Source organism: Mus caroli, chromosome 2, assembly GCF_900094665.2.
Source record: "Mus caroli chromosome 2, CAROLI_EIJ_v1.1, whole genome shotgun sequence".
NCBI classification, from domain to species: domain Eukaryota; kingdom Metazoa; phylum Chordata; class Mammalia; order Rodentia; family Muridae; genus Mus; species Mus caroli.
In genome coordinates, this window is record NC_034571.1 from 144,464,350 (window position 1) to 144,490,125 (window position 25,776).

The window sequence follows — 25,776 nt, forward strand, 5'->3', positions numbered from 1 at the left end:
TAAAACAGACTATTATAGTTTATCACACTAGTACAGAATTTCATCTGCCATATTAACGTATTAATGCAGCAATTTTAGCAGGTGTTGCTCCCAAACAGTGATTCCAAAGCACAGACCATTGTTTTTCACTTCTGTGCATGGGTAAGTGCAGCAGTTTCAAAGCCAGCAGAGAACTTGGGTCTGTCCACATCTCCATGGACAGTCTTACCTACTGATCTGGGAGAGAAGTTGGAGTGGAGTGTGTGTGTGTGTGTGTGTGTGTGTGTGTGTGTGTGTGTGAAGTATTATGCCATTTCTTTGAAGGATGCCTTCAGAAGTGGCACACACTGTTTTTAGTCCGCTGCCCAGAACCCATCCCCACCAAAGCCAGCTCCAGGATACACTGGGAACATTACCCTTTATTCTGGGCAATGACAGCTTGCTAAAAGTCAGGATCTAACTCACTAAAAGACAGGCACTGAGGAGGGTTAGTGATATTTGGGACCTGACTTTATATACAGAATAATATTTAACAAACATTCTCAGACTTAATAAATAATAGCTACTACTCCATTTAGTAAATGATTATCATAACCTTATTTTTTAACTTATTTTTAATGATTTTTTAAATACTTTAGCCTCTCTTTTAGCCCACCACCCACCAGAAGTGAGAAAGAAAGGATACAGGAAGTGGAGCTGTTTAGAAAGGTTCTTTGGAGCAAATCCCATCAGTGTTGTCTGGAAAGCGGCAGTTCAGTTCACAGGTTAGCAAGCAGCAGCTCGATCCACTTGCAAACACCTCATGGATACAGCAGCAGTCCAGTTCAGTAGAGTGGGTTTAGCAACAGAGGTAACATGTCCTAGCAGAGACAGCCAGACCTCAGTCTTGGCTCCAGTCAGCAGGAGGAACACCAGGAAAAGTTCTCAGCTGTGCCTCTCACAGGGAAGCAAAGATCAGCAAAGATGTGAGACCCCCCAAGTGTTGCACAGCTAGCTCTATAAGTAAGCCTAGCTTAGTCCTTGTTATATCCTCCAAAGATCACATGTCCACCATGGGTCTTGCCTTAGCACGTGTGTCTGTCTCAGTTGACATCACTGGGTCTATCAGCCCAAGTCCAAGGAAGGGGCAAGAACTGAAGGACACCACCATAAGTTTTTGTTTGTTTGTTTGTTTGTTTGATGTCTCTCTCTATGCAGTCTGGACAAATGTGACTCAACTACACAATGTAAGGTGGACCAATACATGCGTGCCATTAGCAAAGTATCCTTCATCATGTGTCCTCTCACGTGTTTGCTTTAGCAGAACATCCTTGGTGAAACGCTCCTTCAGGAGTCTGCCTCAGCCTTTCACACCTGTGTTCACATTAATGAGACATTCTTTCATGTGTTTGCCCCGGCAAAACACCATCCAATGGACTTTCCTAAGAACCCTCAAGTTTCCACTTCAGATTATAGATAATCAATAACTTGCATTGGCAATGGTGTGAGAGCAACCAGAGGGAGGAGTGCCAGAGTCCTTCCAGGGCCGAGTCCAGGGCCGAGCAGTTCGCTAGATGTGGAGACAGCAATGCCTGCCTCCCACTTGGTTGGGTTCTTTTAAATTTTTTGACTTACCTTTAGTGTGTGTGCCATGCATCTGAGTGGAGACCAGAAGACAACCTGTGAGCGTGAGCTCTCTCTTTCCTCCATGTAAGTCCTGGGATGGACCTCAGATTATAAGGCTTGGTAATTAACAGCTTTACCTACTGAGGTGTCCTGCTGGCACTATTGTGATCCTCAAGTGATAATGAGCACCCAGCAGGAGTGGAGGATTTAGCCTGGCAGGGGTGGAGGATTTGGTCCAAAGCTGAGCCCAATGCCATGTGCCCTTCAGTACACTGTTCCACATACACAGGTGTAACTGCAGAGTGCTTACAAGCACATACCTTAGCTGGGCTTCCTTGGGAAAGCTCTTTAACCTCTCTGAACCTATTTCATCAGCTATAAAATTGTAGTAACGATGCTTTATAAAGTTGACCTGAAGATTAAGCAAATGGACACACACCAAGCCCAGGATGACCCCTGAGCCCTCCTCCCTGGGATGTGCATATCTACGCTCACTTTACTGGACGCATGGTCCAGGTCTTTCCTCACTAGCTCTCTTTCCTGTACTTCATAAGCCCTCTTCTGTTGGAACAGGGCAGCGTGGTGGTGCTGTAGCCATTCAGGAAAATGGCCTCTACTCACCTCAGGAGATACTGAAAGGGATGACCAAGTGGCTGTGGAGATCTATGTCTGGGTGTCTAGGCTCAGATCTGTGCTGAACTCTGTGTGTGTGTGTGTGTGTGTGTGTGTGTGTGTGTGTGTGTGTGTGTGTGTGTGTAAGCAAAGGCATTAAGTGTGGATATTCAAGTTGTACACATTTAGGTTGTTCTTGGGTGTCACACATGCACTGTGGGTATGTACATTTATGCTGCCAGGTGGTTTATGTGGAGACACACAGCTTGTGGCTGAGGAGATGTTTACAGCACCCCCTCTGTTCTCAGACCTTTAAACGGTGTCTACCTCAGTCCCCTCTAGATCCTGTGACTCTGGAACCCAATTCTGGAACCCGAAATTTCCTACAGAGCTGGCACAAAGCTAGGAGGAGTGGCTAAAGGAGGCGTGAGGAACAGGGGCTGCCACTGTAGCCAGGACCTGGGGCTATGAGGGAGGAAGTGAGCTTTGGCCAGAGGGCCAGCTCGGTAGTGGTTGCTGCGTGGTGTCTGTGGGAGACAAGATGAGAACAAACTATAGCATCCAACTTTAAAAGCCTCCCACATAGGAACAGTTTGGCCTGATCAGCTCTGAAGGCCACCTCACTCTCAACCCTTCCAATCTGGGCAACTATTGTCCCGGAGCCCCACATAGAGGAGAGAAGAAAACACTGGTTATCAAGTTTCCAGGAAGGGACCTGCACAGAGCTTCAAGCTGATTCCAGGGGCTCCTCTCTCTAAAGCCATTAAGTAGATGACAAAGTCTTTGATGATGGTTCTTCCCCTCTGTTCATTCACACTCCATCTGACCAAGGTCCTGTGGGGCCTGTGGCCCTGGATGGGGGGAGCGGAGGTGGGGGCAACATGGATAACCAAGGTCTCAGATGAGGGTATCCTAGAGAGGCCAGGATCTGAGTCAATCCTCCACACCAGCACATCTGGTGGAGACACAGATTCCAGAGTGAAGAATTTCACCTATAAACTTTTGTGTGTGTGGCGCTGAAGGTTGAAGCTAGGGTCTGGTGTATACTACAGCCATGTACTACCAACCAACTACACCTTCAAAATAGTGAGAGAAACACTAAGAGTGACTCATCACCCTCAGATCTGAGGGAATGGTGTGTTGATTGTTATTTACTCTAGCCTAGTAAGGTGTCCACTGTCCATTATTATGGCTCATGCCTTTCCGTTCTCAGTTCGACCCTCCCAGGACCTCCTGTGTCTAAGAATGTGGGTCCCAGCCCTTAGCCATGACTTTGTGTGGGGAGTTGCGCACACTTTGAGTGAACATGTGAAGTCCTAAGCATCTGCTGTATGACATAGATACAGCCACGTTAAAGACCAAGACCTCAGAGCCGCAGAGAACTGGGAAAGCCTTTCCCCTGGGTCAGGTTTGGAAAAACAAAGCCTTTCTCTAGCCCAAGTACAAATGATTGCCCACTGTGTACAAGTGTTTACGAATGATTGCCCAGTGTGTGCAAGTGTTTACAAATGATTGCCCAGTGTGTACAAGTGTTTACAAATGATTGCCCACTGTGTGCAAAACCTAGCAACTGCAGCTTCCTCCTCCCCAGAGTTACTGTTCTGAGGCTGCTCACAGACAGTGGGGCATGAGGCTGCATGCCCCACTGGTACTGAAGGCCTAGTGGGTCCCTGGAGAGTCACTGGTTCTCTGTCTGCATTGAGGCCTGAAGAAGCTGGTTCCAACATCAGCAAAGGAAATCGGCAGCTGCAACGGGATAAGTTAACTTGGTAGAGAGAGGGAAGGCCAACAAAGCAAAGAGTAAATAATTTTCCTTCCTTCCTGTCTTTTCTTAACATCTGGATTGTTACCAGACTCTGCCGTCCCCTTTGGGATGGGTCTTTCTGCGTCAATCAAGAGTATCCCCCACAGATGCACCCACAGTCTAAGGCCAACCTGAAGTAGGCAACTCCTCTTTGAAGATCTCTGATTGGGTGGACACAGCTGAGAGGGCATCCACTTGAAACCGCTTCCTTGTGTCTAGGTCTTCCTAGCAAAGACTGGGGTAGGGGCTGGCAAGGAGCAGTCTTCTCGGTTACTCCTTAAACATGCACACACACACACACACACACACACACACACAGAGTTTCAGTTTCCCAATTTAAAAAAGAGGCCCACTCAGAGCACAAGGCCTGACTTCTCTTTCAAAGGCTGAGCAGAAAAGTATTATGTTTGCATGGATGCCCACTCAAAGTAGAGAAAAATTATCTGGTGAGCACTACCTTAAATTCTTGTAGTGATCTATTTATATTTATTTTATATGTATGAGTGGTTTTGCTTGCCTGTATATAAACATACCACGCACTTACCTAGCACCAGAAGAGGCCAGAAGGTGGTCTCCAATGCCCTGGAACTGGAGTTGCAGAAAGTTGTGAGCTGCCATGTAGGGGGTGGGACTGGAATCAACTAAGCCATCTCTCCAGGCTCTACATTAAATTTTTAGCATCACCTTCGCACACTGTTTTTTGCCATGCCACCCTATTGCCAAAAATATTAAAATCGACCTGCAGGCTTCCCAAGCTACCTCCAGCAACTCTCTCTAGCTAGACTTCTTCTCTTCCCCAAACCCTGAAGCATCCCATCGATCGCTGGGTTCCCAGCTCAGGCTCACTGGGAGCCACTTGTTCCTTTTCTCTGTTCCTTCTCTGCCATAAACCCCTGTAATCGGCAGTCCCACATTCCAGTAACCAAGTCAATCAAAACTCTTTTTGTTTTAAAGATTTATTTATTTTATGTATATGAGTACACTATAGTCATACTGATGGCTGTGAGCCATCATGTGGTTGTTGGGAATTGAAGTTTTAGGACCTCTGCTCACTCTGGTTGGCCCCGCTTGCTCCAGTCCAAAGATTTATTTATTATATCTCAGTACACTGTAGCTGTCTTCAGACACTCCAGAAGAGGGCATCAGATCTCATTACAGGATGGTTGTGAGCCACCATGTGGTTGCTGGGATTTGAACTCAGGACCTTCAGAAGAGCAGTCAGTGCTCTTAACCGCTGAGCCATCTCTCCAACCCAAATCAAAACTCTTGATGCTTAGAATTAACCAAACAGATTTATGTATCAATAAATTCTGAATTCACAAGATGCCAATACAATAATTTCAGAACCAATTGATAACAATAAAAGTTGCTCACCTAGATTAGACAAATATCCCAATTATTCTATCCTTTAATATCATAACTACCCGTGGTCAATTAAAGCCACGCTGGTTCAGGCTCTTCTTCCTGTTCATCTTCTTCCATCTTGACCTCTTCCCTCTTCCCTCTCCCCTGAGATTCTGTCTGTCTCTGCAACTCTTAGCTCCGCCCCCCTTTTCCCTGTCCAATCACAGGCCTTGTGCTGCACTGATATTTTAGTGTGATTGGACAGGGAAAATCCTGTCACACCACCCAGCATGTCAACAAGAAAAAAATCACCCTTGTCTAGGACTAGAGTATGATGAGACACATGGCTAGAGAGGTGACATTTTAGAAAGCATTAGCCTGGAAGTACCCCAAGAGTGGGCGCTCTTGGTGTGTTTAGTCCAAAGCATCTCCTCTCTGTGTGCTAGGTCTAGCTCTGGCAGAGGGACACACTCCACCTGGAGGGCAAAGCTGGTATCACTATTCACTCAAAGTGGCTATGGGCTCCTCTTCAAACTCAGCTTCTGACTATCTGGGAGTCTCTCTGTCCTTTGTGTATTTGTTGAAAGGAGAATTATCTCCCACTATAGAAGATGCTAGAGACTCCAGCCTGGCTGCTGCATGCCTATAATCCCAGTACTCAGGAGACTGAGACAGGTGGGTCTTGGTGAGTTCAAGACCAGCCCGGTCTACCTAGCAAGTTCCAGGACACCCAGTGTCCTGAAAGCTGACAAACCACCACTGTTGTTAGCTCTCCGTGCTTGCCTTTCTGACTTCCCAGCCTGTTGGTTCTTCTCCTTCCCTGATGTGCCCCTGGCTTGCCTTCCTCATCAACATAGTTAAGACCCAGTGCCAGAGACACAAACCTCTTTACCAATTGCACAGCCTCACATTAAATTTGGACATTTCAAAATGTTGAAAGTCTAAGTCTCAGATTGCTTACCCAGAACTGGGTCCAAGGCCAGCCCCTTCCTTTGTGTCTGGAATGGACACAGAGTAACTGTTGAGGCCCTGGTGGAAGATGGGAAGGAAAGATGCTGTTGTTTTATCTGAGCACATCCTGGAGTTTATCACTTCCTTAAACTCCTTGTGCCTCTGGCATCTCTCTTCCAGCTTCTTGTCGTCACTGCAGCCTCCGGCTTCTTATCCTCATTGTGGCTTCCGCCCTTCTGGAGGCTTCTCCATCCCTCGATCCTTAATTTGTCTTCTTCCCCCAGAGTCAGCTACGGCCCTCCTGGGGCAGCTCATGCTTTTGCTGTTCAAAGTGTGGAGTTTTCTAACCTCTCCCCACCAAAACTGCCCAGCCCACTGTAAAATAGGAATAATAGAGGGACTTAGCGAAACAGACAACCAACTCACATTTAGTTGCCTGTGGGCCAAGGACAAAATGTTACTCCCAAAGCCCAGAAGAGAAAGGCTACCGACCCAAATCATCATGGTCAAATTAAAGCAAGCTTTTATTTTATTCATATACATGGGCTGCCTCCCCCTAAGGCAGGGTTGAAGAGATCAATCAGCCTTGGACATGAGGAAGACAAAGCTTTTTATAGCTCAGGGGTAGAAGGTTTCCAAATGGAGGATTTGGTGGGTAAAAATAGGTGGGCGGGGTTATGAGAGCAGAACTTAGGCATAACATGTTATTCATTATCAGACCAAGTAACTGCCAGTCCAACTCTCTCCAGAGCTCTGCCCCTTCTATCTCAGTATCAACAACAAAGGAAGGACTGTTCACTCAGGATTTTATAGTGAGACAACGTGGAACAGTGAGCCCAGTCAAGCTGCAGTGTATATGGAACAGGGCGGGGCATAAACTCTGCTAAAAAGTTAATATGTATGTACTTGCTGTTTGTGTGCACGCCTGTGCTGCAGTTGGGCACAGAGCTAGAGGTCAGCTTTGAAAAGCTGCTTCTCACCTCCTGCCATAAGTATCCTGGGGGTGAAACTCAGTCCTCGGGCTTGGCAAGGGCACGTGGATTAAGATGTTAGTGATGCTTACAGATAAACTAAACACATTTTGCTTTATTACATGGCCATGAGCCTTTGATGACCCGAGATGGAACATGACAGTTAAAAGCTGTGGGTCTGGCCGTCAAGTTGATAAGAAGGAAACTTGAGATGGCTAATTATGACTGTCAATCTGATTGGATTAAGAAAACACAGGGCATTCGTGAGGAACAATGTTTTTGTTTATAAGGGAGTTTCCAGAGAGGCCCACTCTGGGTGTAGGTGGCGCTATTCTTCAGGCTGTGTCTCACTGAAGCGAGGTGATTGGGGTTGGGGGCAAAGTTCAGCGCTCACCTCACACTGCTTGTGCCCTTTAACCAGCCTGCCTCACACACCTGCTACTGTGACTACCTCTCCATGGCTAACTAGCTCTGTCCCCTCAGCTACATACACCTCTTCAAACACTTGGTCAACAGGAGAAGTAACTGCTGCTGTGATGGATGGACGTGCTCATGCACTCAGTTCACAGCACAGATGCCCACAGCTGATGAACACATGGTTTTACTCCCATTAGACCCCACTGACCCTGTAATGACATGTTAAGGGATGAGTGAGATTAAAAGCTTGCACTACCCCTAATATATAGTAGATCCAGCTTCCCTGTCTGTATTTCTGTCCTGTACACACTATTTATATGTGTTTCCATTCCATTGGGTATGGCAAATAACATAGGGATAACGTGGAGTACATGAGGGGTTGGGTCTGCACTCACCCAATGGCTAGAGATGTTAGTCAGTTTTCCATGTAATTAATTGGTCAGTTTTGCTCTTTCTGAATTCTTTACATACTCTGGGTACTAATCCTCTGTCAGATATTTCCCATTCTATCTTAAAGATGGGGGTGAGCAGGAAAACATGCCCACACATGGCACAGGTGAGCAGTAGATACACAGAGACCAGTCTGAGACCATGCCCCACAGCACAAGCAGAGAAAGTCACCCAGAACCCCACCGGCCAGCCAGCCATATGGCCAGCCTGCAGCAGGAGCCACTACAATGTGCAAGTTATGTGGTGGACAGATGTGTGAGAGAGAAGCAGAACCGTGTGAGCAGCATGAAGAGAGATGAAAATGGTGGCACGAGGATGGAGAGCGTGAGTGGCCAGCCCTGCCACATCAGGCCATAGTGAAGTCCCAACCCATGCTACCACAGAGGGCCTATGGCCATGCAGCAGCAGGGAGTGGTGTCGATGTCTATGGATCATATTACCACTAGAGACCATGTGGACATCCCTGGTCTGGGCAGCCCCCTAAGACCACATAGATGTCCAAGGGCTGGGCAGAACTGGCCCCACCCCTTACTGGATACAGCACTCTGGAGAGCTGGCCCTGCTCCTCACCTGGGCTGAATAGTGAGGCTAGCCCTGGTAGAGCCTTGGTGAGACTGCTCTTAGGTCGTGAGTTTGAAAGAGCTGGTCCTACCACTCATCAGCTGCGAGGTGGTGTGGGTGCTGGGGCAATGCCCTCCCACCCCTTCTTCCCTTACCTGCAGTAGTCGGGAGAGCCAGCCCCCAAAGCTGGCCCTGCCCCTCAAAAGCTGGAGAACTAGGGAGAGTGGGTGCTGCACCTCACCTGGGCAACACAACAGATGGCACTGATGATGAAGGCACAGGTGCGCCAGCCACTAGGATGTGAGAGCAGGGAATCTGCCTCAGCCCCTTATGGTTTCAGCACTTGAGTGGGTCCCATGCCTCAACTGGGCAGCACAGTGGAGCTGGCTCTGGTGGTGTGAGTGCAGATGAGCCAGCCCTGAAGGTATGAGATCAGAACAGCTGTTGCTGCTCCCTCCCTGGGTGGGCTAGCAGGGCCAGCGCCGCAGACCTCCCCCTGGTGGTGCAGATTCAGGCGGACCGACTAGTTCTGCTACCACCCAGACCAGGATCCAGGGCTTTGAGTTGGCACACCCCAAAATCTATACCATCTGTGAACTGTCAGAGCACATGAAAGGACTGGTGTGATCTAAATCAGGAGGATCTCCATGACACCGGGCAACAACAGGATAGCCAGGAGAAGTCCCGCTGAGGATCCAATTTTGATGGTGTGGTAGAAGACAGAGGCCTGGGACCAGACCAGTGACTCATTGCTGTGAACGTTTACAAGCAAAGATGTGTGGACTGAGGGGGTCTCTGTGACACACTACAGCTTTCGTGACGATAGTTTCTATGCTTTGTTTTGTTTTGTTTATTATTTTTGGTTCGTTTGTTTTCTTTTGGTGTGGGCTGGGCCACCAGACAGAAATAGGAACTGGTGAGGTTGAGTGGGCTCAAACCCCGGCAACCTCAGAGACTTGAGAATGGCTGGAATGGAGCCGCTCCCTGCCTGCCTTTGTACCATACCACATGGAGTTCTTCTCGATGCTAAGGAGGAATCTAAGATAGTCTTAGCCTTCAGCCAATGACCTTCCCTTCCTGGATATTCCCATGCCCTTCCTCCAAAAGTATATAATCCCTGTTTCACCCAGAGTAAAGTGTTTCAGTTCACACCCGCACCCTCCAAAAAGCAGTCTGAAGGATCGTCTCAGAGAGCTGCTTCACTAAAGATCTCCATGGGGAAGGCTTTCGCCTAAAAAAACCCTGGCCTAAGACTCCCAAAGAAGGCGTTCCCTCCCTCCGGTACTCTGCATCCGCCCCCAACCGGACCAGATCCCGCTCCTTGCGGCTCCACTTCCTTCTTCTTGCTTGCTTGCAGATGCTCCGAGGGGAAGCATAGACCTCAAACTCCGTTCCTGACTTCCTCTCCAAGTGATATACCAGCAGCACCAGGGTACATACCCAGAGAGGAGGCTGGGAACCATAGCATTCATCCAAGACCACCCCTGTTCCGTTCCCCTTCCGGTCCCGCACGTAGCGGAATCTGACACCCCAGAGGGAAACAAGGACTGAGGACTCTTCATTCCGGACTTTGCCCTGCCTTCTCTGCATGGCACCGGGGCACCCCCAGCAGAGACGGAGAACGTGGGGAAGGTCAAATATAAATGGATGGGGAGATGAGTGGGACTAGGGTGCATGGTGTGAAATTCACAAAGAATCAATAAAAGGTTAAAAAAATGAAAATGGCGATCATTGAGGAAAAATAAAATGAGAGAGAAAGGGAAACAAAATTCTCACACCCTCTTCTGAGAATGTAAATTAGTGCGGCCACCACGGAAACACATATGAAAGTTCTCCAAACAATTAAAAATACAACAGCCACACTCTAGCTATCAGCCCTGGGCACGCAGGGAATGGAAGCTAAGGTGTTATTGCTACCTGCATGTCAGTGATTATCACAGCACTACCCACAGCAGCCAAGTCACGGGGGCAGCCTGGGTGTCCACCAGCATATGAATAGATGAAGAAAATGTGGAACAGTAAGGTGAGGTAACTCATACTGGTAACTACAACACTCAGGAGGCTGAGGCAGGAGGGTTGCCACAAGTGCAAAGCAACTTGGATTACATAGTGAGTTCCAGAGTAGCCTGGGCCATGGGGTACAACTTTGTGTCAGAAACCAAAGCTAAGAAAGTGGGGAGGAGGAAAAATGTGAGATATATAGACAAGGAGGTGTCATTCAGTCATAAGGAATTATTTCACCGGAAGGGAAATGGACGGTAGAGATTATCTTGTTAAGAAAAATAAGCCAGATTCAAAAAAACAAACATCATGTTTTCTCTCATATGTGGAATCTAAGGAAGAAATTTAAAGTGACACAGACATTAATTAGCAGGGGACTGTTGGGGAAGAAGACAGGGGCTGGGAGAAACAATGTAAGAACGCTGTGGGAGTGAAGATGATCGAGTCACACTGAATTCCAGACAAAAGCGTCACAATAGAACCTACTATCTCGCACAATCAATATGTGTGACCTAATAACAAGAAATAAAGCCCCGGAGGACCTCACACAGGTTACACACAGACAGCATGATACTGTATGTGAGAGAATTGGGGGTACACACACTTTGGCATTTCTGGGGACTACAGAACCCTACCACAAGGAGTGACTACTTACATCATGTCTAGATTTACCTACAATTCCTAGGACAGTGTAAATGCCGTGTATATAGTTTAGAAACCACTAGAAAGATGATCTGCACCAGCAATGATCATTTTTCTCTAATACTTCGGCCATGCATTCAGTTAGCCCCATTCACAGTTTCAGAGCTCCTGGGTAAGAAGAACTGGATGTGTCCCTGTGCCACAGGCCTCCTGCCGACATTTGACTCCATACACAAAGAGGCAAACACAGGAGCCAGCCAAAGCCGCTTTAATGAAGCTCAGGGAAACTGCCAAGGTGGACTCTAGGTCCAACTTCATTTCTGTGGCCTTGGGATTTAGAATGCTAATCCAAATTCTGTGACCACAGGGGCACATTCTTGGGCTTCACACAGCACAGTTTGCCATTCCTGCAGAAGATATAGAAACTTTCTTTCTTGGCGCACTCTTCACGGCAGACACCAAAAGACTTCCAGCATCTTTCAGGGGCCCCTATGCCAGAACAAAGACAAAGACACCTGCATGAGTCATGAGGTCCCTGGTAAAGGCCAGAGCCCCAGGCAATAAAAAAAGAGGCAGTGGAAGGAGCGGTCACCTCTAGAGGTTGAGGAAGCTTGTATCACCTCACATCCCAGCCCTTCATAAACTCCACCTCTTAGAAGTACAGTAGTCGCAAGGCTCAACAAGCACAATGGGTTATGAGGGTTACATGAGCCATCGGAACCTACAGAATTGGGTTTGAAGTCTATCTGTGTCCCCAGGCAGCTGGTAAACCTTGGGCTGGTGACTCTCTTCTTAAGAATCTATTTCCTCTCTTCTACAAGGAGAGGTAGATGTCTCACGGAGCTGTGCTAAGGAATAGCACTGGCAGTTTAGCTCAGTTGGTGTTTGCCTCACAGGCTTGAAGCCCCTGGGTTCAAGTCCTAGCATAGCATAGACTGAGCCTGGTGACCCAGATCTGTAATCTCAACAGAGTTAGTGACAGGAGAATCAGGAGTTCAAGGGCATCTTTAGCAACACATGGTGACTTCAAGACCAGCTTCAGCTACATGAGACCATGTCTCAAAAGAAGTAAAAAGGAAAATGTAAATAAAACTAATTATTAATTAATTTGTGTAAAAAAAACACTAGTATTAAATAAATGCAGCTATGAAGTGACAGAACACCAGCAAAGTTGAGCAGTTTAAGTTATTTTACAAGGAAAGAAACTGAACTAGAAGCAAGATGAATACTAATGAAGCCTAGTGGCTTAAGAGAAATCCGAAGTGAAAAGGATTTTTAAATAAAGAAGAGAAAACCCACAACTGATCAAAATGCAAAGAATTAATGACCATAAGGAACCTGACCCAATTACTGTATCTACAGTACAACCCTTCCACTCAGGGAACAGCACGGAAGAGGTATGGGAAGACAGTAGGAGGCAGAGTACCAGGACAACAGGTGCTAAGCAGTGTCTTCTAGACATGCCTGGGATGCTGTGCCCATGAAACGCTAACACTATGCCCACATAGGTAAGACCTACGTAACCACAGCAGTGGGTACACCAGTGTGGATGGGGAAGTCTCACAAGGCCCCACCACATACATAAGGAGCTCCAGGCCATCAGTGGCTGCTGAGAGGAGAAGAGTCAGTCTTCTCCAGGGATAAGTTATCCCAAGTGGTTACCCCTAAATGCATATACATATGAGAGGTACTGTGTGATGAACTCAGTGGACACACACACACACTTACACCATGCACACACATATGCTCTCGAGCTCACCAGAGGTTGGGGTTAAACAAGAACTTATTGACAAAAATGCTTTATGGCAGAATAAAGACTGGTGTCATGTGTTTATGCTACCTGTGCCTTCCAAGGACAAAGGACAACAAGGCACTGTTAACATCTGAAACTGGACAAATACTGCCTCCACATGTCTTCCCTAAGGACTCTACCAGGGGGAGGAGCTTCATACTAGCAAATGAGATGCAGAATTAACTGTTACGTGTGCAGTGCCTTGTCGAACTCTCACTAAATGACAGCTTAAAGTCAGGCCACCAGAGCTCAGTGACAGAGTGTCTGTCCAGCATGGACCACAAATAGACAGAAACAAAAGGAGTACATGAAAGTCTCCATGGTTCCATGTCCTGATAAAAGAGCCAGGCAGCACAATACAAACACGGGCACACACTGAAAACTCGTGCAGACATTTGCAGTGGCTTAAGAACATGTGACTATTAAGGTATCTGTGGTGACAGACAGTGAGATGAGGAAGGAGGGTCTAGGCCACCATTCCTAACAGGCCAAGGGTGTGACTCAGAGGCAGAGTGCTTCCCTAACATCCATGAGCTGGGTTCCATCCCCACCCCTGCAAAAAGAAAAGAAATAAAGGAATATAGAGGTGGGTGGTGAATTTGAATCAGAAGTCCCAGTAGGAGTTCATGGGTGCTTATTCTTAAAAAGACTGTTTCCTCATTTCTGGTTATTGCGAAGCTTAGAAACATTGACCAGTCAGTAGGAACTAGAAATTAGAATTGTAGAAACCAGTTTTGGTCAAGAAATTCCAAAACGAGCCTGAAGCATCATCCTATCACACCAGAGACTGAGAACGACATCAGAGACAAGAAAAGCTCTATCAGAAAGATCAACTCCTCAGATCAAAGGCTTTCCCACTATCAAACACGAGGAGCTTGAACTGCACGAGGGATGGTGGCAGCAGTATATTTAACATGTGGCATAGAACTATTGGTCTGATCTCTATGAGTTCAAGGCCAGCTTAGGCTACAAAGCCAGGGCTGTTACACAGAGAAACCCTGTTTCTTAAAAAAAAAAAAAAAAAAAAAAAAAAAAAAAAAATCAAGACAAAACAAAAACAACACTACCACCACCATAAAAAGAAATCAAAAACATTAGTCAAGATAAGTCATATTTAACTGAGTAATGATGTATCTACTGTCTCCTAAGTCCAGCCGTTATTGTTGGAAGAAGGGGAGGGGGGGTGGGAATGAAGGTAGAATGGCTGGAGGCCTAACCATTTCTCCAAGCCAGAATTGTATCACAAGTCCTAAGAGGCCAATGCAGATGTTCTCCAGAGCTCTCTGCAGCCCCTGAACCTCCAGCCCCCAGCTCTCCGCCAGCAGGATGGAAGTCCCTGGAACTCTCTGATGAATTACATAAAACAAAGAAGCTGCAGTACACCAATATTTCAGACTGCCCAGTCTTGACCTTTCAACCTAACTGGTTACATAAAACTTAGAAACTAGGAAATTGAAACGCAGAGATGTGAGTTGTCTTACAGATTCTAACCCGAGATCTGAGGCTCTACCCACTGCCCAGACAGTGTCTCCTACCCATCCGCCATCCACCCAGGCCATAAGTACCCTGACTAGACCCAGCTCTGTCCCTCCTCTGAAGGGGTCTAGGTTACCTGGAATGACCTGGGACAGCAGCAGCAGAGCCATAGTTAACACCGCAGTCTCCATGACTTCAGGAACTCCAGGGTGCTGGCTTGTGTCTATCAAAGCACAAGACAAAAGAGCAGAGCTATGGATCCCTGCTCCTTGTAATCAGCTGGGACACGTGTCCTCCGAGGCCCACGGGTACAGTCTGTCTCCCCATCCCTCGGTCCCCACACCCACAGCACTGACCACACACTCCTAGGCTGACACTCCTTTATTCACTCAAGGACCAGCAAGACTAAGTCCTACAAAGGCCAGGGTATATCACTGTAAGCATGTGTCAGTCTGTCATGATCCAGCCCAGAATCCTCTACTCTGGAGCTAAAGGAACCCGTAACTAAGACACTGTTCACAGTTGATGGCTGTAGAGGGAGAGTCAGTTTTCTTTAAGAGTGTGGCCCCTGGCAGAGTGTCTATGCTCCAATGAAGGCCCCACATCTGTGGCTCTACGGGCAGCACAAACAGGATTAGTAGAGATATTTTTAAAGGATTGAGCTGCAGAGGTGACTCACTGGTTAAAAGCACTGGGTGCTCTTCCAGAGGAAGCCACTTGGGATCCTAGCATGCATATGAAAGCTTACAACTGTGGGCAATTCCAGTTCCGGAGGATCCGACACATTTTGGCCTCTGTGGGCACTGTGTGCATGTGACACACAGACTACACACACACACACACACACACACACACACACTTACAAAATATTTTTTTTTAACAGAGAATGACATGAAGTTGGGAGGAAATGAGAGAGGTGGGAGACGGGATCTGCAAGAAGCTAGCAGAAGGGGGAGGGGTGGGTATGCGTAAAATACATTGTATGAGTGCACACAATTTTCGAAGAATTAATTAGAACACTATGTTTAATACGTTTTTAAAATCCTCAACACTCTGCAATCCTTACCATGCTCTACAAAGTGCTAGCTTGATAGCTCATCCAGCAAAGCACTTGTCACTCGAGTCCTTTTTGGAGGGCCTGAGTATGATCGCAAGAATCTCTACAAAAGAAGCAGAAGTAGTGTGCAGTGCTACACAGCCTCGGTCCCAGCACTCCAGAGGCAGAGCAGTGGGTCTCTCTGAGTCTGAGGACAGCCTGGTCCTCAGAGGGAGTTTCAGGATGGCCAAAACTACATAGTGACACGGCTGTCTGAAAAAATAAAATAAAGCAGGCAAACATGGTGATATACACATGGTGACCCCTGTGCTGGAAAAAGTGGGGATAGGCACTCAGAAGCCCTGGTGCCTACTGCCAGCCATCCTAACCCAATCAGCTTGCCCCAACCAATGACACACCCTGTCTCAAAACACAAGGTGATGGCTCTTGAGAAATGACAGAAATGACACCCAAGCTTGATCTCTGACCTTCAAACACACAATCACACATATCCAAACTCAGCTGTCATGATTCTAACACAGCTTAAATGAGCTACTTAAAAAAAAAAATTTTAGGGGAATGCCAGGGCCAAGAAGTAGGAGTGGGTGGGTAGGGGAGCAGGGCGGGGGATATAGGGGACTTTGGGGATAGCATTTGAAATGTAAATGAAGAAAATATCTAATAAAAATTTGAAAAAAATTTTTAAAGAAATGTTATCTGGGCATGGTGGCATAGGCCCCTAATCCCAAACCTGACAGGCAGAGGTAGGTGGATCTACACGCAAGTTCCAAGACCGCCAGCACTGCATAGACAGACCTTGCCTCAAACAAACAAACAAACAAACAAACAAACAAACATAAAAGTCTTATTTTTGTCTATATGCATGTGTGTCCCTGTGTGTAGATATGTGCACATAAACACAGTTGCCCTGAGAGATGTTAGATCCCCTGAAGTCGGAGTTACAGGCAATTGTGAGGCACCACGTAGATGCTGGGCACTGAACTTGGGTCCTCTGGAAGAGCAGTAGACACGCTCTTAACCACTGAGCCATCTCTCCAGCCCAGAGAAGCCCCTTTCTTCAGATGCACTTGTCCAGTTTGGGAGCTATGGAAGAGAGGGCACTACCCACACTTTCAGCAGTGTCTCTCAGGAGAGTCTCTATCAAGGAAAAGAGCTCCCACTGCCTAAAATGCTCAGTTTCAGGAAGAATTTTGATATTGAAGCCAAGAAAGGTAGAGTTGAAATGGTCCAACTCACTGTCCCAGTTGTGCCACTGAATTCTGTGACCTCAGAATGAACCCAAATCTCTCTCTAGGATTTAGTCTTGCCAGGGAGCTCTAAAACACTCAGGGACTCTAAAACTCAACTCTTGCGTGCGCCAGACTCGCCAGCAAGAACAATGCTACAACAGGATCCTTCTGCACACATTTATTGGGAAAGCTTGATTGCAGAGGCTAAGAGACCCCAAGCCCAGAACTGGTGCTGCTTATATAGGCCTAGGAGAGGCGTGTCTCACACCCGGATTGGTTGTGCTTGGGTTATGCTTACCACCTCATTTGCATGCCTACATCTGATTGGATAACTTGTCTCTCATCTGATTGGTTAATTTTGGTTAATTCTCAAAACCTCATCTTGGCAAAAGAACTTTACTGCCTATGTATACGTGGTGGCCAACGGAAGCTAGCGCCACCCTGCAACGGCACATGTGGCTTCCCACACTCAACCCAACCCCTCAGGCTCCCTGGTCACTCAAAATACACAGAAAATGAAAGACTACCGAAGTCTAAGGTTTTGCCACCAATGTGGACCAAACTAATTGGGCTTACCCCTGAGTCCTAGGGCTATGACTCCTTATTACATCAGCTGCCTCAGGGAGGTTACCATGGAGATCCAGGTTCAGGTTCTAAGAAAGGAACCCCAACCTGGGTATCTTTCTAGGCAAACTACAGACTGTCCCCCATCCCCACTCAGCCTTAGAACTTCCTGTTATGAGGTGTGTGTGTGTGTGGCTAATCTTGGTTTGCAAGGATACACTTGGGAAGAGGGAACCTGAGTTAAGGAATTGCCTCCATCAGACTGGCCTGTCTACAGGTCATTGTCATGATTGTTAATTGACTCAGGAGAGCCCACCCTACTATGCACAATATAGTCTTTAGATTATATAAGTAAGTTACCTAAGGAGAGAGACAGAGACAGAGAGACAGAGAAACAGAGGAGGAGGAGGGAGAGGGGGAGGGAGAAAGGGAGAGAGGGGGAGAGTCAGTAAATAATATTTTCCATGGTCTCACTTCAGTTCCTGCCTCCAGGTCCCTGTCCTGAATTCCTCCCTTGGCTTCCCTTAATGATGGACTGCAATCTGAAACCCTTCCCAAGTTGCTTTTAGTCGTGGTTTTTTTCTCATTGCAAGAGAATAGCTAACTAGGACAAGGTGATCTTGCGTTCTCGCTCTTTTAGACCCCAGAAGCAGTCTTAGCTCTTGTGCTCCCAAAGGAGAAGAATTCAGATGAGACGTGGCAGCAGAGAAAGCAGACAGGGGGTCCATTAACTCAGCCAAGGAAGCCACGATGCACTCTTTAGAACAGGGGCCAGCTGAGCCAAACAGCAATGGCGCTGATCCTGGCAGGCGCAGGGCTTATGCCTCGTTTCTCTCTGTCACCCTGTCCCCTGTGCGCCCTCCAGGGTGGGAACATCCAGGAAAGGGGTGTGTGCTTCTTGGCATCCCATTTTACCCAGAAGTCAGTCTACCTGTTATAAGTAAACATGAATGATTCAAGAATATAAACAAAGGTTTAAGTGACCCCTAAAATCACAAAGTTTATGAGGAGAAAGGGTAACTACAGTCTGGCATGCCCTGCTGGTGAGGCAGTCCCCGGCACTGGTTTGAACTGAACCAGACAGAGTCCACCAACAACAACTGTTCTTCACCAGAGAGACCACCTTTACCTGTGTTTACATTGTCTGACCACCACTGCCTGTCTTTTCAGTCCAACTGAAGTAACTGGGGTGAAAGTGGGGTCCTGTTAGTCTCCTCTGACACTGATTTCCTGTCTAGCCAGCATTCTCTCATCTAGGACCTGGGTTCCTGAAATAAGTGGGAATAAGTTGTAAGAGTCTGGTCTCGTCTAAGTCTTAGTCATTCCTGTTGGACAGACTTGATGGCTGCTCAGATATTTTTAAGTTCCTTTACAAGGATTTTCCTTGTCTTTCAAAAGCCTAAGAATTATAGAATGCTCTGTTCCCGCAAGCTCAACCGCTGCTGTGCGTGACCTTGGACAGTCACCTATCTCATGAGAAAGAGCAGGAGGACAGAGCAGAACTAAACATTAAAGATACATTAATCTTCAGATTGTGGCTTGGGAAACAAATGACATTGGTGTCCCTGAAGAACTGGGGGAGATAGCAAGTGAATCTGCTCCCCTGCTGGACTCCAGGGGTGCAGGCTGAACAAGAGATACACTGTTGAGTCCAGGGACAGCAGGCTGAGCTCCGAGGCCTTGGCCTGCTTATGCACTCACTGCACATGGGTTTGTCTAGAGCATCAGGAGTGGGGATGCATTAGAAACAGGAAGTCATCCTTTCTCTGGGGATCATCTCTTCAGTCGGAAACCAGGGACAATTACAGGAGAGAACACTTGGCTTTCAGGGGCCACCTTTTGATGTTTTCAAATTTTAAGTTGTCTGGTGGTCTTTACATCTCAATAAAACCACCTTATACTTAATATTACTTCCTGTAGAGTTTGAATTAGTTAAGCCCATGTTTTTTTTTTAATTTATTAAAACCCATTGTTTTTTATGTATATGGATGTTTTGCTAGAATATATGTCTGTGCACCACATGCATGCAGTGCCCAGGAGGGCTGAACGTCCAGGAAAGAGGCGTGCTCTTCCTGAAAGCCCACTTTACCCAGCACTCAGTATGCTATAGATAAATATATAAGATATATACAAGGAAAAGGGTAACTGTACCTTGGGCATGCCCCATTCATGGGGCAGTCCAGGAGCTGACTTGAGCTGACCCAGACAGAGCCCACTACCATCAACTGTACATACTGAGGGCTTGGGGTAGGGGTTGAGCTGGCCCACCAAAGAAACTACCACCTATGGTTTGGGGGGTGATGAGGCTGTTGATTCACTGTTTGCCCCATGCCCACCCTCCAGCACTAATCTGCTTAACACTGGGTTGTTCAGAGCTTGCAAGGGGCTAGCTTTACAATATCACACATTATTAGCACTTAATGGCTGGTATACCAATATTTATTCAAGATTTTTATGATGCACCAGAAATGCTCTTTTCTAGCCACTTGTTTGTCAAAAGTTGAAGGTGACAATCCCTGGACAGGGCAGCCTATCTTTTTCTCTTTGTTTTCTTCATAGGTGAGTTTGGTGTGCATATGCCTGCATGTGAACGCAGCAAGAGTTTGCTTCCTGGATGGCTTGTAGAATTGCTTAGCCAGGAAGGAAGAAGGAAAGGACAATACCATGGCTATCCCCATTGCTCAATCTCCATGAGTCACCAAAGACACCATGTTGTCTAGACATCACATCCCTGTGACAAAACACTGGAGAGAAACAGCTTGAAGAGAGAAGATGTGATTCAGAGGTCTCCATCAGTTGTTTCTGGGTCATGGTGAGACAACATCATGGCAAGGGACAATAGCAAAGCTGCTCACACCATGGTGACCAGGACACAGAACACCAAGCTAGATGACTTTTCCCTTCCGCTTCGGGCCTAGGCGATGATGCTACCCATATCCAGGGCAAGTCCACCTTCCTTAACCCTCTCTGGGCATGCCCTCAACAGACACTCTAAGAGGTGAACTCCAGCTCCAGGGAACCCACGCCCTCTTCTGGCCTCCTCAGGTACTGCACTCATGTGCATAAAACCACAGTCATACACACACATACACACATGCTTGGTTGGAAAAATAAAATCTTTTTTTTAAACTTCTGGCATTATTGATAAAATAACATCCCTATTAATTTCATAGTAGAATATGATAGCATCTCGTTATTTGAATGTGTTTTCTTTGATTCCCGATCAGATTGAAAGTGGCTTTTCTCCCTGTCCATGAACAGCCACGGTATTCTAGGTGTGCCTGAAGTATTCACTTAGCATTTTCCTCTGCCTCCTCACCAGATCCCTTGGCCCTGTGACTAACAGATCCCACGGTGCTTATCCCTAGTCCGGGATGTTTTTTTAAGACAGACTAGAACATGTGTGTACAAGGAGGCGCAGGAGGGAAGGTGACTTTCAATGTGCCACTATGTACTTGGGAGCTGAGGATTGAAAAGAGTCTCCCTGGTCTAAAGGTTTCAGAGACTCACTTGCTGAGTCTGTGGGTGAAAATACAACTACTCCACCCCGCACGGGTGCTGAAATCCTTGGGTTACAGTATCCACTTCTTTCTGTGTCTTCGCCCCACATACAGACCCATAGAAATTTCTGGGTAAATGGACCCCATGGCTCATCTGCTATGAGCCCTTGATGAAACAGATTCTTCTAAGGATGTGACCCTTGCTGATATGCATGAGGCCCTAGGTTTAGGATAAAAACAAAACAAAACAAATTTTCCAATATTGCATAAGAACTGGAGAGATGGCTCAGCAGTTACGAATGCATATTGCTGTTGTGAGAGAGCTGAGTTCAGTTCCTAGCACCCATGCGGAGGAGGCTGGAGGCATTAGAACTCCCGCTCCAAGGGATGCTCAGGTCTCCAAGTGCACTGCACTCACGTGCATACACATACACCCACACATAAGCTGGGGACCACAGCCATCAGAAGCGATGGCCATCGTGGTCTGTCACCGTCACAGAGGAGAGATGGGAAGACAAGCTACAGGTCTTGGCTGTTCCTCAGTTTCTTCTTTAGTAACAGTTCTCCTTCCCCACTTCCGGGCCTGCTGACCAAAGTAACCCCAGAAGCCAGGTTCCCCACTAACCACTTCTCTGTGAGTACCACAAACAGACCTCAGTAGCCGGGGAGCTAAGAACCTCTCTATTGTCCCACACCTTCCCATCACAGTCCTGGGGCAGCTTCGATTGTCTGTCCATCACCCATGGAAATGAGCTAACGTCCTCTGTTCCTAGGCAAGTCTTTGCCTTCCCAGCTTCTCCAACAATAAAACGAAGACTATGGCCGGGCGTGGTGGCGCACGCCTTTAATCCCAGCACTCGGGAGGCAGAGGCAGAGGCAGGCGGATTTCTGAGTTCGAGGCCAGCCTGGTCTACAGAGTGAGTTCCAGGACAGCCAAGGAAACAGAGAAACCCTGCCTCGAAAAACCAAAAAAAAAAAAACAAAACAAAACAAAACAAAACAAAAAAAAAACCGAAGACTATGTTTTACCCTAGATTCCTAATTCTATGGTATGATAGTGACTCTCCTCTGATTCAACCGTCAAAGGAAGAAAAGAGGAGGCAGGCCTCCATGGTAGATTTGTAGGGCTGTCTTGTGAACGACCGTCTCTCCTTCCGCACACGTTTATTAGGAGAGCTTGATTGCAGAGGCGAAAAGACCCTGAGCCCAGAACTGGTGCTGCTTATATAGGCCTAGGAGAGGCGTGTCTCACACCCGGATTGGTTATGCATTCTACCTCATTTGCATGTCTCACATCTGATTGGTTATACTCTCATTATCATACCTCAATTACATGTCTCTCATCCGATTGGTTATACTCTCAGTACCTCACAGAACCTCATTATCATACCCGGGCCAAGCAGTGACTTGGCAAAAAACTTTACTGCATATGTACACATTGGTTGTTTACCCAACCTTATGCGTGGTGGCCAGCGGTAGCCAGTGCCACCTTGTAATGGCATATGTGGCTTCCCACAGGGCTGGTCACCAGGTCCCTTCCCAGGTCATTTCTTATTCTCTTCATTGTAAAGGCTCTTGAAGGCAATACTGAACAGCTAGCACGTCCTGCATTTATTTACCTTTGTGTAAATCTTGGGCAGTCCACTCAATATCTTCTGTCCCCGCAGATAGTTCGGTCACTATCTTATCTTGTAAGCTCTACCATGCTTTGATTCTCTTAACCTCTATATCAGGACGGTCCAGTCAGGAAGTAGAATTCATGTAAATAACTGAGGTAGCAGATAGTTAATTCAGGGTATTGCGCACTTTTGCTGGGAGGTTCAAAACTGAGGACCCTGAAGAATGCACTACCACTACCGACTACAGAAGCAGCCACCTCGCCTTGACTAAGGGAACCAAAGAAGTGGGAATGAATGTCCAGACCAGGACTCAGGGAACTCTATCTTTGGATTCCCTGAGGAAGAGGCTCCGCCCAGAGCCCAGACCAACCCTGTGCTTGGTTAGTGCTGGGCTGTTGGTGCTCAGAGAACCCACACATGTCGTTTTTCTCACGGTTTTTGTTCCTCTAATGTCGAGTTTACTCGTGAACAGACCTTGTCCTGTCTGGACCCCCATTTCCTGTTCTCTGCCAACTTTTTGGGTGTTTATTCTGCAAGTTCCCGGATGTGTGTTCTATGGCATTTGTGTGCGTGGCGCCCCCTTGTGGTTCCTTGGATAATGAGACGCAGAGCTGTTGGCAAAGAGCTGTGCTGTGTGGCCTTGGACCTTGGATGATCTCACCCTCCTGATCCAAAAGACAAAGGGATGCTGTGGACTCGGTGGGTGTGGCTCCACATTTCAGACCCGGGGTACGGGGCTGTTCCCGTTGGTTGCTCCTGGAGATCTGAGAGGTTTCCGCCAGGAAGTCTCGGCCTCCCCAGTACTCCACGAACTTTGCTTTGGACTCAAGCTTCGAAGCTTCGCCTTGGGCCTTCTCCCACGATGAAGCTCCTGCTGCTGACTTTGGCTGCGCTCCTACTCGTGTCCCAGCTCACTCCAGGTAATGTAGATCTCCTCAGGGAAGGGGCCAGGTAGGGAGACCCTGGCCTTATCAGTGAATCCCCAGGGGCATGGAGCAACCATTCCCAGGCCATGGACGAGACGTCTTGCTGGGTGCTGTATCTTGGGTACCAACATTATCATTGGGAGTGTCTCGGTCATCACCCACTACATGTTCGGCTCTACCAAGCAGTGCAAAGAGCCAGTGGGGGAATAGGAGCAGCCAGAGAGGAGAAGGCAACAGCAGATCTCTTGCAAAATAGTCCCCAAACTGGTCTAGGCTTAGGAAAAGCCACAGCCGCCTTAATGAGAGAGAGAAGCTCATTTTTACAGCTCCTTTCTCTGTCCCATGCTCTAGGCTGGAGCTAGGACTATGAAGCAAATGGCATGTCCCTCGGACAAGGTTTAAAAACATTATAGCCAAAGCTGTGACCAAGGTAAGCCAGGGACCTGGATATGCATTAGCAGGGCTCAGCTAGCCTGAGGTCAGCAGAGTCCTAAAAAGTGACATGAAATTAGGCATGGAGCGGGGTTCGGGGGGTGAAGAGAATAGGTGGACAGGGAAGGGTGTCCCAGGCAAGATAACAAGATAAGCATCAGTAACCATCCCCATCTGAGAGGCGGGGGGGGGGGGGGGGAGAGAGAAGAGAGAGAGAGAGGAGGGAGGGAGAGGAGGGAGAGAGAGAGAAGAGGGAGCGAGAGGAGGGAGAGAGAGCGGAGGGAGAGAGAGAGAGAGGAGGGAGAGAGAGAGGATGGGGAGAGAGAGAAGAGGGAGAGAGAGAGGAGGGAGGGAGACAGAGAGAGAGAGGAGGGAGAGAGAGGAGAGAGAGAGAGGAGAGAGAGAGAGGAGGGAGAGAGACAGAGAGAGAGAGAGAGAAAGGAGGGAGGGAGACAGAGAGAGAGAGGAGGGAGAGAGAGGAGGGAGAGAGAGAGGAGGGAGAGAGAGAGGAGAGAGAGAGAGAATGTCACCTGCAGGGGGGCCCACTGGTGGGCATGGATGCCAGGTGAGAGCTGTGGGAGAGCCTAGGCAGCAGAGGTCAGCCTACCCTTCCCATCAGCTCCGTGCCAGCTACCTGTCCCCTCCCATGCACCTGGCGGAGCTTCTGTCCACCCCAAGACTGTCGAACTTTCCAGAGTCAGGATGTGCTATTTTGCTAAACAAGCTGGTCTCCGTCTCCTCCTGTTGCCCTGAAACACCCTTTATCTAAGGGAGAAAGAAAATCCAAGAGCCCAAGTTGGCAACTGGCTCACCACTGTCTGACCGACACCTCCTCCTCCTATCTCCCACACACTCCCCATGCCCCACCACCTAGAAGGCCTGTGTCCCTAGGGTGCTGATCACATCAGGCTGGCAGGGTTAGTGGGGTTTCTCGGGCAGCTGCCTGCCGATGATGATGATGATGATGATGATGATGATGATCGACGTGAATTTAAACTCCTCAGTTCCCAGGGAGTTATTGGAAGAGTCTCTCTTCCACTTCCTGTGGCACATCGTGGTAAGAGGAGTTGAGTGGAAACTGTCAACATATTGGTCATCCTCAGCCTTCATCTCCTAGAGCCTATGGTGAGGTGGCTCTGTCCAAACCCACCAGGCTTCACCCAGTCCTTGACTTTTCTTGGTAAAATTTGATTCTTGAAATTATGGTCTTGCTGTGACCTGAAACAACCCTTCTCTCATTTAAGGTAAATGACAACGGTCATCCTAAAGTTGCTCACAAGGGTCCCAAAGTCTGAAAATTCTACTCAGTTCTACTTTTTGACAGTCCAAGGGTTTCGTAATGAAAAGGGGCCCAGGGGTCCATCCCTTTAAAATGTTTAAAATGGCTCGGTGGGTAAAGACACTTGCCACCAAACATGACAGCCAGAGCTTGAGCACCAAGACCCTCACAGGAGGAGCAGACTGGCTCCTTCCAATTGTCCTTGGTGTGTGCAAGCAATAAATAAATAGATAAGTGTAATTGTGAAATGGTTAAGGGCTGAGGGATGCTTCCGTGGGCAGGAACACTTCCTGTGCAAGGGAGAGGAGCTGAGTTTGGATCCTTGGCCAATTACATGCAAAGCCAGACATGGCTGCACTTAACCCCAGTGTAGGGAGGTGGAGACAGACAGATCCAGGAACTCGCTAGCCAGCTAGGCCAGACGAAATGGTGAATTTCCAACTCAGTGAGAGACCCCGTCTCGATGCAGGAAGGTGGGAAGTGATAGAGAACACCCCATGTTCTCCTCTAGCCTGTTCGTCCATGCAAGAGAGAGAGAGAGAGGGAGAGAGAGAGAGAGAGAGAG

At 47.7% G+C, this 25,776-nt stretch overlaps 2 protein-coding genes across 2 annotated transcripts in view; one reads left to right on the forward strand and one right to left on the reverse strand.

Annotated features, from left to right (window-relative positions):
• Window positions 1-11,589: 11,589 nt before the first annotated feature.
• On the reverse strand, window positions 11,590-14,887 carry LOC110290421 (beta-defensin 36-like). Its single transcript, XM_021156962.1, has 2 exons — window positions 14,742-14,887; window positions 11,590-11,826 (listed from the first exon to the last, which is right to left on the reverse strand). The coding sequence occupies exons 1-2, from the start codon at window positions 14,794-14,796 to the stop codon at window positions 11,681-11,683; spliced, it is 201 nt and encodes a 66-aa protein (XP_021012621.1). The 5' UTR covers window positions 14,797-14,887; the 3' UTR covers window positions 11,590-11,680.
• An 8,395-nt stretch (window positions 14,888-23,282) lies between these two features.
• Defb123 (defensin beta 123) overlaps window positions 23,283-25,776 on the forward strand; it is an 8,751-nt gene continuing 6,257 nt past the window's right edge. Inside the window, exon 1 of the mRNA XM_021156591.1 lies at window positions 23,283-23,494. Coding sequence (XP_021012250.1) covers window positions 23,437-23,494 — 58 coding nt within the window. The 5' untranslated portion in view covers window positions 23,283-23,436. The remainder of the gene's footprint in view (window positions 23,495-25,776) is intronic.